Source organism: Rhipicephalus sanguineus, chromosome 3 (genome assembly GCF_013339695.2).
Source record: "Rhipicephalus sanguineus isolate Rsan-2018 chromosome 3, BIME_Rsan_1.4, whole genome shotgun sequence".
Lineage (NCBI taxonomy): Eukaryota > Metazoa > Arthropoda > Arachnida > Ixodida > Ixodidae > Rhipicephalus > Rhipicephalus sanguineus.
This window is the reverse complement of record NC_051178.1, coordinates 179,026,586-179,040,242: the sequence shown is the minus strand read 5'-3', so window position 1 is coordinate 179,040,242 and position 13,657 is coordinate 179,026,586. Positions and strand designations below refer to the sequence as shown.

General features: G+C 46.1%; 1 protein-coding gene across 1 annotated transcript in view; it reads left to right on the top strand.

Annotated features, from left to right (window-relative positions):
* Positions 1–13,657, top strand: part of LOC119387755 (low-density lipoprotein receptor-related protein 1) — a gene marked incomplete in the record, with an annotated part of 115,342 nt that overhangs the window by 93,344 nt on the left and 8,341 nt on the right. Inside the window, 10 exon segments of the mRNA XM_037655263.2 lie at positions 190–368; positions 838–1,082; positions 2,978–3,154; positions 5,293–5,457; positions 6,322–6,391; positions 7,010–7,117; positions 7,357–7,479; positions 9,265–9,434; positions 12,093–12,360; positions 12,985–13,199. Coding sequence (XP_037511191.1) covers positions 190–368; positions 838–1,082; positions 2,978–3,154; positions 5,293–5,457; positions 6,322–6,391; positions 7,010–7,117; positions 7,357–7,479; positions 9,265–9,434; positions 12,093–12,360; positions 12,985–13,199 — 1,720 coding nt within the window.

Below are 13,657 nucleotides of genomic sequence, written 5' to 3'. Positions count from 1 at the left end.
GTTTGTCGCAGCCCTTGGGTATGTGAATCGGGCAGTTTGGCAGCGATGGTGATCTGTCATAAAATAGACACCGCTTGATCCTCATGTGTCTTAAAAATTTAAATGCTTGTTTGTACCTCTTTTGCGAGTCATTTGAACTGACGCCATCCTCATAGTCTTTATTTATTTGTTCGCTCATTTATTGCTTAGCTGGGCAACCTGACTGAGCCAAGAGGGCTGGCTGTGGATTGGGTCGGCCAGATGCTGTACTGGGTGGATGCAGGGGAACACAGCATCTCCGTCGCTTCCCTGGATGGCCGTCTGCGACGAACTCTCATTTCTGAGAACCTGGACCAGCCTAGTGACATCGCAGTGGATCCCAACTCTGGGTGCGCACACTGACATGGTCTTGTATAAAGCACTGTCAATCTGGCTGCCTTATAGGTTACGCATAATTTATGCAAAAATTTGCTCGTCATTTTGTACATCTGCATGTTTGATAAGTATGCGGTGCCTGTGATGCATAATTGTATCTTGCTGCCGCATGCACGCACACACACACGGAACCATAGATTATTTTCCTATGCACTCAGTGCCTAAGGATGTGACTGAATGCTTGCATATGTATCTGTGCCATCTCATTTTGGCTTTTGCTGGCTCATTGTCTTTTTTCAGCATCTGCAGATATACATTGATAAACAAATAACGTTTGCACTGTTTCTAGTAGAATGAGATTATATGTGAGAGGTGCGCAATGATAAACGAGAAGCAACTGTTCTCTTTGTTTTCCACATTTTCAGTTTCTGTTCCTATTTTTCAAAACGTACGTCATTCATTTAATCGTGTTTACTTTTGCAGGTACCTGTTCTGGACGGAGACGGGCTCCAAGCCTAGAATTGGCCGTGCGAATTTGGATGGCTCCAATCCCCGCACTTTGGTAGATGCACGTGTAGTCTGGCCCACTGGCATTGCCGTGGACCATGCGGCAGGCCGCATTTACTGGGCCGACCGCAAAGCATCTCTTGTGGAGACAGCCAACTTCGATGGCAAATTGCGTCACATTGTTTACAACAGGACATCTCATGACACTGCGCATGCACATGGTAACACTTTTATTCTTTGCTTTCTTAACATTCTTTTTACTCTCCTGTGCTGTACTCTCTTTCATACATCAGGTGCAATGTAATGGAAGCTAGCGACACTTCTTGCAGTAGATGCGTTCGCACCAAGAAATAGTTCAATGATTTTACCACCTCTAATGTGAAATTTTTTTTTAACTGAGTAATAAATGAAGATAGAAAAAACAAGCCCCATTATTTGCACCATTGTCAACAGGTTCTTCTGGATATCTTAGCGTCTCTTCATTTTAGCATTGTGGCCTCTGCAATTAGTTCTGGAAACGCGCAGCTGGAGACAGTTGCAGAGGCCATGTTTACAACGATACAATCCAAGTGCAAAATGCGCTGCCTTACGCATTTTTCTGGCCCAACTACTTGCGTAGCTTCTACAGTTTGCACCTGATGTATGAAAAACTAACTATCATACAGCCCTTATTGACACCCAGTACAGTAAAAGCTCGTTAATTCGACTCTCGTTAATTCGGAAAATCGGTTAATTCGGACACGTCATCTGGTCCCTGTAAATATATGCATCACTCTATGAGACTGGGCACTCGTTATTTCGGACAGATTTGACCGCAAATCGGATAATTCGGCGACTTTCGGGCCGCTGGCGAGGCTCGAAAACGAAAAAAGAACCATTCGGAAAGAAGCTCAACTGCAACATCGCCATGGACATCAATTATCGGCTTGGCTTGACTTGAGACTGATTGAACGCCTTTTCTTCGTGCGTGATAGCGTGTGGTTTGGCGCGGTGTCATATTTGTTGGCTTGTTCCCGTTGGTGTGCTGCATCGTTGAACACCGTTTTATCGAGGAACAATTCAGTACGGCTCCTTTAGCTTGATCGTTGCTGATGCTTTTGTGCTGACTTCTCGTGTGAATGCACTCTCCGCCGATGGCAACGCCGGCGAAGCGGCCCAAGTACGAGGCCAAGGACTTCACCACCAAAGTAGAAATTTTGCGTGCCCTGAAAAATGGGCTCTCCCGGTAAGAAGTAGTTCCTGTGCCATGACGTCGGCAAACAATAGGACGTGAGTCTCCTGAGCGCAGTTAGCATTCTTCGCGTATGTGTGGCAGAGCACGCCTGCGCACGCCATTGCCAACTGTTTCAGGCACAGTGGCTTTGTTGTACCCGACTCCAGCGATGCCGCTGTGGCCGAAGTGTCGCCGAACGACGGTGCCGATGACGGGCAGGATTTTGGAAGTGTTATGCCTGATGCAGTGACACTCGACGATTATATCAGCATTGATGGCGTTGCCACTGCTGGCTCTCTGACTGATGAGCAAATCGTCAAGGAAGTGATGCATGGCGACGAATCCGAGAACGAAGAGCCTGAAGAGGAGCAGCCACACTATGAGCCACACAGGCCCCCTCGTACTGTGAAGGAAGCCGCGGAGGCCCTCGTCGTCCTCAAAGAATTTTGTTTTGGCACTCCAGACAGCATGCTAGCTGCTGAGCACCTTGAAGGGCTCAGAAAAATTGTGTCCGCGCGAATTTCTGCTCGAAAACAGAGACGCATCCGCGGTTACCTTGTAAAGTAAAGGTATGTTGAAAAAACTCTTGCATTTATTGTGTTTATTTCGACCATTCGATAATTCGGACATTAGGTTAATTCGGACATTTTTTCCGGTCCCTAGAAATCCGAATTAACGAGCTTTTACTGTATTTCATACAAAACTTCAATGTATGCAATGCTGCACTTGCTGTTGGGGATAGTTCTTGCACAGGTGCAGTGGAATGCAATCACATAGGGAATAGGGACATGGGATTTGCACTGGTTAGATAGGGAAAGGCCACTGACTTTTTCTCCTCTGTAAAAACATTATTGCTGTCTCTGAAAGACTGCCTAGACATCTGAATTGCTCCTTACTGTGCAGATGAAAGCCCCTACCGGGTGGACGTTTTTGAGGACAACCTCTACATCAGCACATTCCCAAGCAACGCCATACTGCGTGTCAGCAAATTTGGAGGTGGCAAAGTGGCCTACCTGATTCGAGGCCTGCACAGGGCCACTGACGTGGTCATTGTTCAGGAGCATAAGCAGAGTGCACCAAGTGAGTACTTGTCATTGAGATTTTTTTAACAGTGTTTACAGCAGTAAGTCCAAGCCAATTCCCACAGAACGGATGCTGTATTTACATGATTGTAAATCGACTCGAATGTAGGTTGACCCCCTTAAAATCGCACATTAAAAAAAAAAACGGACAAGTGCATTTTGTAAAGGAAATTTATTTACGTAGTCACTGAACTTACTACACGTGTTCACTCGTCATCTTCAAGCCAGCCCTGTTCATGAACTTTGATGCGCTGGCCCTGCCAGCCTTGAAGTGTGTCCTCGGCATTCACGTTTCTGAAGCAAAGACGCGTGCTTCTTGTGTGGCAATTTCCATGCCACCGGGAAAGACCGATTGCGTAGTTTGTTCATGTGTGCTGTGAACTACGGAAGACGTTCGAAATTATGTTACAAAAACCCCGATGCTTGGTGTCACAAGTGAAAATTCGGTCACACTGCAATTCACCGTTGCCGCGCCACCCATTGAAAAACTTGCAACTTGCTTCCCGCTGCACACTTGTTCATTTTTTCGGCATTTAGAATGCATTGGCGGCTCTGCTGAGCGCGCATGTGATTGAGGTTTGAAAGTTTTTTGGCCCAGAGCTCTCATGACGATAAAGCACGGATGATCAAGCACAACAGTGGCACGCAACCCGGTAGTGCCGGTAAATTTTTGCGTAGCTGCGTGGCCAACAGTCGCTTCCACTTGGTAGAAAACAAAACTTTGGTCCGTGACTTCAGCAGACGTCGGTACGCAAAGCCACCCGAAGCACTCACAGCACGCTTGGGGACAGTCGAAGGCGAGAAAGCGGAGGGCAGCGAGGGCCAAGGCGCATAGATTTGAATTCGCACCCACTTGCCAAACGCGGCCGTCATTAAAAAAAAAGAGCATCGAAAACAGAAGCTCTTCCATCAGTTACTGGTGCCCCCCAGAAAAGATCGCTGTTGAGCCACGGTTCGTCGTCAGGAGTGCCGCTCTTCCAACCAACGGCACTCCTGACGTTGAACAGCGGCTTCGTAAAAGTTGAAAAGGAAAAATTTGTTTAAAACAAGCGCACGGAATGATTACCATATTTTCTTGCGTGTAACCAACACAAGAAATGCAGGAAATACGGAGCTAAAATCGAGAAGAAAAATGCAAATTTTGGTGTGCAAAGGTGGCTTCACGGCAGTGCTTCACAGCTATGTAAGGAAGCTAGCTTTGCGGTAATACAAGGGAATTATTTTTAGAAAACTTTCCACGAATCGTTCCTGAAGGTGGGGGTTATACACGAGAAAATACGGTATATGTTACAGGTATAGCATAAACATGAACATATTGTTGTAGCCATGCCACAGCGTCCCTGATTTCTCGTTCGTCCCACCGTAACTGGCAGTACTAGTTTCGGTTTAGATTGTAAGTCGACCCCTAACTTTGGATTTCAAATTTATATAAAATGGGTTGACCTACAATCGTGTAAATAACGTAGAAGGAAAAACTCACAGGGTCCCCTATGCATTCACCTAAGACGACTGGAAGGCAAGAGCCATCTTCTTCTTTTCCTTCCCAGTCAATGTATTGAACATCCCCGGCCCCTCTCTCAGATATTTCTGCACCTAATGTGGTTTTCTTACTGCCTCAAGGCCCGCCGGCACTGCAAGCTTCCTGCACCCAAAGTGGTTATGCACTGCCTCCGTTATCGGCCCACCTTTGACCAGTCGAAGATGTCATGTGATGACGTCTCAAATTTTGGCAATCTTTGACATTATGGTGACATCGTGTGGTGACGTCATCACGTGATGATGATTTTTTTGCATCACTCGTGTTGACACTGCCGACACGGGACGCTGCCAGGAGCGACTGGCGGTCTGTTTTTGCATTTGATCTGAGGCTCTCACCTTAAAAAAGTGTCCTCAAATGCAAGCTGGCTAAAGTAGTTCATAGAAAGCCCATGAGTAACACTTCCTGGCTTGTTTAGTCCTCCTGTGCACCTCCAAGATCTAGAAACAATACTTAATGCTCAAACTGTAGACGTTGAGCTAGTATGGACATCTTGAATTGCAAGCTTGAGCGCCTCTCGTCATGTAGCCAACTCGGTGTACACTAAGGCAGGATTCGTCACAAAAGGTAACATGTGCCCACCCTTTCACTGCTCGCAGTGAACAACCCCTGCAGCAAGAACCCCTGTGGCTCGGGTGCCTTGTGCGTGCTTCGCAACTCCAAGGACTTCAGCTGCCTCTGTCCAGATGGCATGGTGGAGACCAGGACTGTGGATCGCACAACTGCTTGCACTATTGTGGCCCCTACCCCTCCTTCACCTGACGGTGAGTTCACCTGGAGGGAGTAGAACCAGTAATTAGAAGCCACAATTACCGTCTCCACAAAAGATTTTTAGTTGCCTAAAATCTGGATCTGTCATAATCTCTCGCTCCCAAAGAAATATTTCGAAAAACCTCATGCATTAGCAGGTGCAGTTTGAAGGGCTTGCTCAGGATCACGTGCGCCACCAATTCGAAGCTCATATTTTGTTTTTATCTGTTCACTATGAAGCCAGAACAGCATATGAAAATGCGCTTTGCTAAAGGTATTGTTTCATGGGCAAAATGATGATACAGCATATGAAACCAGGCTATGTTCCTTGTTACTCAGCACAAAACCAGACCAAGGACGTGCTGGACTAGTGCTTGTCCATGTCCCTCATTTACACCCTTTGTCTGCTTCTGCACTGTGTTGACAGATGATGATGATACATGTTCATTGTTGCTAAAGACCACACTTGGCATTGAAGTGTGTGAGACAGACTGGCCCTGATACAGTAATCAAACAGTTGACAACTGTGCGGTCACCCCACACAGCTAATATAAAGTAGAAACAAATATAGTGTGGGTTCAGTGTACCACAATGGGCATTCAGAATGTTAGTCGGCTTGTTCGGCAAATTTCAATTTGTCTATTCATTGTCTCTACATGTGTGCTACTTTCACATGTCCTGTGCTGTATGCTACGGGTCACTCCACCTCTCAACTGAGTAATGTGTTGCGCTGACGTTCTTTCGCGTTTAATTGGCTGCATTGCTTTGCCGGCAGTCACTTTTAACCATGAAACACGAGCAAATAAATTGCTGCCATGTACTGCCAGGTTCACACAGTTACTGTGTTAACTTTCTGCGCATCTCCTCTCTTGTGACAGCCAAGTGTGAGCTGAACTGCCTTAGTGGAGGAACCTGTGTTCTTGGCAACAATCATCAGCCCTTTTGCAGGCAAGTTCTCCATTCTGATGTCTTTGCTTAGCTCTGTGATCTCTGTCTTTTTCACTTTGTCGTACAAAGTAAAGCTTGCATCACCTCACATTCTTAGTGCTTGTTTCCAGTATACTCACACAAGCGGCAAGCAGCTGCAACTTCCCCAAGAAAAACATCCCAGTTGCCCTGATAGCTGTTTGTGTATCACTCATATTCCTAAATTCCAACTGGCGTTTGAAATACGTCCATCTGTTCTGTTCCTGTATTTTTCATGCACCTCTCTTTGTTTTCGGCACCTCTTTTGGCCTTCTTTTCCTTTCATCTTGTTTTAGCATAGAATGGTAGGTCAGAGCAGTTTAAGACCAGATCCTCATATCCATTCTTAATTTTCGATGTCTTCTTTTTTTCACCTGAAGGTAGAGCTAGGTTACATGGTTAGGCACTAATTAAGTAAAGTGTTTAGCATTTGGTGCTCACAGGCCTTATTGGCCAACTTGCAGAGACCACTAGGGTACTCTACTAATTACTGTAGTTGGTCAAGATTGTGAGTCTCCTCAATATGTGGTGTTTGCATTGTAGTGTTCACCTAGAAGCTTCAATTCCTTAATGGGGGCCGTAATTTCCTCTCTTCGATAGGTGTCCTGTGGGTTATACTGGAAAAAGATGCGAGCGGTATGTGTGTTCCCAGTACTGCAAAAACAAGGGCCTATGTAACGTCATCACAAGCCAGGAGATGTACTGCATGTAAGCAACTCTTCTCTCAACCGCTCTTCTCCACTCTGTGTTATTTTTCTCTTCTGCTATCACCAAACTCGCGTTTTGCATGCTCAAAAAGAAAAGGAGACAGTTGGGGAATCTTTTTTTTTTTTTTGCAAGGAATTGTCGCAGGATCTCTTGTCTTGACGTCAAGGATTGTGCACAGATGTAGTTGCTTTTATTCTCACCATACCTGTTGTGACCACTACTCTTTCTTTTGTCTCTAGTTGTCCTCCGCAGTGGACTGGCAAGCGATGTGAAACACCCCTCAACATATGCGAACTCTGCATGAGAGATGGATCATGCACCAATGGGTTTGCAGACGTCAGATGCAAGCATTGTATCTTGAAGTGAGTTTCTTTCTGCCTAGCAAGCCTGTGCCCACTCTGGTCACTGTCATAACTGCTGCAAGAAATTTCTTACAGGATTCTTTTGTAAAGATACTACAGTCAACTGCCGATTTTTCGGACACCCGATTTTCCGGACATGCTCGAAAATTCAGACGCTTTCGCGGCACCGTCACCAGCCCCATAAATGTCAATGTATAAGAACATCCGAAATTTCGGACGCTGAAACTCTTCGGCGCCCGGTTTTTCGGACTTTCTGCCGAAGTTGCAGGTCTGAAAGGCATTAATTGAAGCCCCCACCTCTGCCGTGTCTATCCTCTCGTAGGTTCGAGCCAGCGCTTTCGCGAGTCGATCTGTTTGCGACAGTAGCAGAGTCCAAAAGTCAGCTTTGCGGCAATGCCGAAGTGTTATGGGTTGAAGCAGACCAGAAATTCAAAGGGGCCGCTATCACGGCGTCATGCGGCGATGTCTTTACGGATAAGCAGCGGAAATGCGCGGAGGCGTGATGGCGGCAGGTGGCAAACGAGCCAGTACGGCTTAATTGCTGACAACCCTTACGATAAGCATCTTCAGTTAACTGCACAGCAGTGCATGTGGCCTAGCGCAGTTGCGTGCGTACTGCGCGCATTTAATAGGCGAGAACCCAAACGCGCCGCGCCGCCATTCACACTGCCTTTTTGTGCGAGACCGCTAAGTGTGCCGCACAGACGCGTTGCCTTCATGAACGAAACCAGCTTGCCATTGCCGTGCCCATGTGCGGTCAGGAACGGAGTGGGCATCACGAACGCTTTCATGACAAATGCATGCGTACGGTACATCAACACTACAGTGACGGTGTCAGTTTAGTTGGCAATGTGCTGCACATAACTAAAAACGATCGACTTCACATGGCAGCAAATGCTGCGTATCGGCGGAGATTCGGCGATGTGTGTGCACATCGTTTACGTGCACACACACGCATCGGGGAAAGCCGGACGAGTCGTCCGCTCTTCCGCCACAGTCTGTGTTCCGCGTCATCGTTTTGAAACGCTCCGTGCAAGAGAGCCGTAATCTATTCCGCGCTTTGCTGGTGTCAGCGGCGCTCATCACGAAACACAAATTTGCAAGTGGAGGTTGCCATGTGGTTAAGCGGGGTTCGCGGCAGATACCGAATGTATTTGCGAGAGCCTGTGCACGCACCAAAATGCCTGATAAGTGTACTGGGAGGCATTAAAGCTATTTCCGACGGGGCTGTGGCGATTTGACCGTTTGAGCGGAATAAAAAGCATGAATTCGGTTTTTCGGACTGCCCGATTTTTCGGACGATTTCGCGGTCCCTAGGGAGTCCAAAAAATCGGATGTTGACTGTATATTTGTTTTTGCTTGATTGTTTGTTAAAGCCTCTTTTTGTTGCAATAGAGCCTGAGCATGTGATGATGTGACGTTTGGTTTTTTACATGTATAAGTATCAGTGTTTCCTGAAATAAACTTCAGTTGTTAGTTTGCGCATGCATGTTTAAGTGTTCCTTTCTAGTCCTCGTGTATTTTGCGCAGCGCTAAATTTTTCCAATATGCTACACCAACTCGCCCACATCAAGCTCCTTCTGCTCTTTTTGTCATTTGTGCCTCGAGGATACCTGGTCACACAAAATATTACTTATTATGTTGTAAAGTGCGCACATACCTGTGCTGTTTACATACGGCGCACCTAGCAGTTGATCATTTTACAGAGAGCCCTCTTTTATGCATATCAGTTTCACAGCATGGTGTAGTGCATTTGTTGTAAACGAGAGTTTCCATGGTGTGCAGGTGCACCCAAGAGGACCCCTGCCGCTCTCAGGGAGAAGAAGACCACTGTGTGCATGGGGTGTGCCGTGTCAACGAGACAGGTGTACGCCAATGCATATGTGACAGCAGTTACACCGGTGAACGCTGTGACAGGCTCACACCGTTGTGTGACTCATACTGCAGAAATGGGGGTAAGTCGGTCATGCATAACATGATAACCATTAGCAGCAGTAAATACAGTCAACTGCCGATTTTTCAGACGCCCGATTTTCTGGACATGCTCGAAAATTCGGACGCTTTCGCGGCACCGTCACCAGCCCCATAGACTTCAATGTATTAGAACGTCCAAAATTTCGGACGCTGAAGGTATTTCGCATCCTATTTTTCGGACTTTCTGCCCAAATTGCAGGTCCGAAAGGCATTATTTGAAGCCCCCACTTCTGCCGCGTCTATCATCTCGTAGGTTCGAACCAGCGCTTTCGCGAGTCGATCTGTTTGAGACAGTAGCAGAGTCCGAAAGTCAGCTTTGCCTAAATGCCAAAGCGTTATGGGGTGAAGCAGACCAGAAATTCAAAGGGGCCGTTGTCGCGGCGCCGTGCGGCGATGTTACGGATAAGCAGCAGAAATGCACGGAGGTGTGATGGCGGCAGCTGGCAAACGCGTCAGTACGGCTTAATCGCTGACAACCCTTACGATAAGCATCTTCAGTTAACTGCTCGGTAGTGCACGTGGCCTAGCGCAGTTGCATGCGTACTGCACGCATTTAATAGGCGAGAACCCAAATGCGCCGCGCCGCCATTTCTGCTGCCTCTTTGTGCGAGACCGCTAAGTGCGCTGCATAGACGCGTTCCCTTTGTGGACGAAACCAGTTCACCATTGCCGCGCCCGTGTGAGGTCAGGAACTAAGTGCGCGTCACGAACCCTTTCATAATAAATGCGTGCGTACAATACAGCAACAGTAAAGTGACAGCGTCAGCTTAGTTGGCGATGGCTGCACACAACTAGAAACGATCGGCATGACACGGCAGCAAATGCTGCGTATCGGCGGCGATTCGGCAATGTGTGTGCGCATGTTTACTGCGCACATGCGCACACGCATCGGAGAAAGCCGGATGAGTCGTCCGCTCTTCCGCCACAGTCTTTGTGTTCCGCGTCATCGTTTACAAACGCTTCATGCGAGATAGCCGTAATCTATTCCGCGCTTTGCTGTTATCAGCGGCGCTCATCATGAGATGCAAAAGTGGCGGTTGGCACATACGTAGTTAAGCGGGGTTCGCGGCAGGTACCGAATGTATTTGCGAGAGCCTGGGCGCACACCAAAGTGCCTGATAATTGTACTGGGAGGCATTAAAGCTATTTCGGACGTGGCTGTGGCGATTTGACCACTTGAGCAGAATAAAAAAGCATGAATTTGTTTTTTCGGACGATTTCGCAGTCCCTAGGGAGTCCGAAAAATCGGCAGTTGACTGTATTTAGAAATACAGATAACATGGCACACTGAGAGGACATCAGTGCCATGCCATTTCACGATGTTCTTCATTGTATGAAACGGACCATATTGGCACTGGCTTGATTTTACAAGCAGTAGTTTATTGCTACTGCTTTATAAGCACTAATCATGCTGTTTCAAGTACTACTCAACACACTTGTCTTGTGGGATGTATAAGTGAAATTTGTAAACTTTTGAAGGTACTGTTGAAAATATACTTCAGCATAATTGGATGTACATAAAACCAATAAACTTCAACTGCATGAGCTAGAAATATAAGGGTCTTAATTAAATTTTAGAACCCCTTTGCAGTTGACCTAAGAGCCAGTATGCTTAGTATGTAACAGGTAAATGATAGTGGGTAGTTGATAAAAGTAGAACTGAAGGTTACTGCTGCAGCAGTAGAAGAGTAAAGCACTTTTTCTGTTCTTCTGGGTAACACTTTCAGTTGGTTTCTTTTGCCTGATCCCAAGAATAAAATTACAGCATGTGGCATCTCTCCAAGAAATTTGCAAAGTTAAATAACCATGAAGGAAGGTATTGTGAATTGTCACATGAACAAAAATAATGACATCTTTTTACGCCACTGCATATACAATCTTGGAGGCAGAACTTGTTCTTTATATCAGTTGGATACCAAGAGATTTTAATGCAACAGCACATAATTCAGCACAGACTGGTAAAAAATTTTCCTCATCATACAGTGTACTTGTCCTGTAACACACACTAAGAGTATCAAACAGCCTGTTTACGAAGCATGTCTGTATTTTTAGGCACGGGCGAATGTTTGAGCACCTCGACATTAATTTAAATTTTTCGAAATTTCGAAATACATATTCGAAATGAATGAATCAACGTCTATTTGACCACATGTAGCTCCCCTGTAAAGGTGGTTTCACTGCAGCATGGGGGTGCTATGCTGTGAAACCTATGGAGGGTAAATCCGCACTGCCGCGAAGCCATACTTCAGAGTTAAATGTACGTATTACCTTCCCCGCGATTAATTATTTTTTAAGTTTAAAAGCTTGTTATACAGGCTTATATGCGCTAAGTATAGTAAACTTTAAAGCGTAACATATTTTACCGCTTATAACTTGCACCCTATGCTATTCAAATCTTGCTACTATTAGAAGTTGCTTCCACTTCACTTCTAACCAAAGAAGTGACATTCGCACATGCCTATTTCCAATTCTTAAATCTATTGTGCAAGTTAGTTGGGTCATAACCGAAACACTCATTTTTCTTTATGATATGCGATATATGTTATTCGAACTAGTTGGTTGGAAAATTATTCAACCGAATCACCATGTTTCGAACCTAAGATTTACTGTTCACCCGTACCTACTGTCTGTCCATCCAGGAACTTGCCTGGGCCGAAAGAAGCTTCCCTGCACATGCCCACCTGGTCTCCTGGGCAGCGACTGCTCCCCAGGTGGCTCAAGCTGTGGTTGCCTGCACGGTGCCACCTGCATCACCACCAAGCACGAGGAAGGGCTGACGCAGCGCTGTGTCTGCCCTGCGGGATTCACCGGCGAGCGCTGCGAGAGCCGTCTCGCCGACATCTGTCTCGATTTTCCCTGCCTCCATGGTGGCATCTGCTACACCTCGGCGGGCCAACCCATCTGCAAGTGAGTTGCAAGTGTGCAGTGATGAAATTAAGCTTACACGGTTTAAACAGGTTTTTGTTAATTTCCACTGGAATTAACTCGTGCATGAATTCGTAATCCTCTACAAATTTTCTCTGTTGTCAACATTTGCATCATTCCCATAAATAGTGTAGCGTTAATGTAGTTTTGAACGTTAGTGTAATTGGGCAGAATTGATCTATAAGTAATGATATGAACAATCTATAGTAACCCACGAACACTTAGTACATTAGAAGGAATATGCGTATGTTTCCTTTTCTTCCAATGCCAAATGTTATTTTATGTTGCCCTCAAAGCCAAAGGGAATTACCGACAGTAATGGTGAAATGTGTTAATAGTAGTAAAGTATGAAAAGTAAAGTAACTGATATAATAATAATTTCTATTTGTACAATGTTAGCTAGCGCCTTGAGGAAAAGTAATGAGTAATTACTGCAACAGTACCTACAAGGAGCTGGTTCCATTCCTGCAGCGTTGCACGTAGAAGGAATTACTACAAATAGCCAAAGGAAACTGGTACTACAAGTTTTTCCTCCCAAAAGGTGTACGAAACGCGGTCATCACTGACAACAACCAATATGCATTGTGATATGATTGCTGTGTGCAGATGTCCACTGGGCTGGGGTGGCCTGCACTGCGACCAGAGCAGCAGCTGTAGGGGCTTTTGCTTCAACCACGGCACGTGCTTGCTGTCGTCTCAGAACGATGCAATGCCATCGTGCCTGTGTGCTCGAGGATTCACTGGCCCACGCTGCCAGGACAGGGTTGATCAGATTGCTTACAGCGACCACAGCACCTCTTCCTCCGACAACTTGCCTAATAGTGAGTTGTGCCTTGTCAAGTAGTTCTTTTGCATGAATTTGAAAAACCATCCGAGTGTTGTGACCAGCGCATTTAGGCCAGCATGTTTTAAAAGCCTCCTCATGCTTGTGATGCGCTGTCGGTGGACACGGACCAGAAAAAAACGAGGAAAACAACACAGGTTGATGCGCATCACCCTGTGTTGTTTTCCTCGTTTTTTCTGGTCCGTGTCCACCGGCAGCGCATCGCAAGCATGAAGATGTGCCAACTAGCCCCTATTGCCGCCTTATTAGCATGTATTTAAAAGCCTCATTGTTGCTTGTGAGGAAGCGAGTCTTGTGCAGAGGTTGCATTTTGCCACCAACACTGCAGACAGGTTTCTGGTTTCTTTAACGCACTTTTGGTATCTGTTGTGTCTGCAAAGTTAGAGCCCAAGATGACAGTTCAGTCAAATGAATACATTGGTGTCACCATATTAT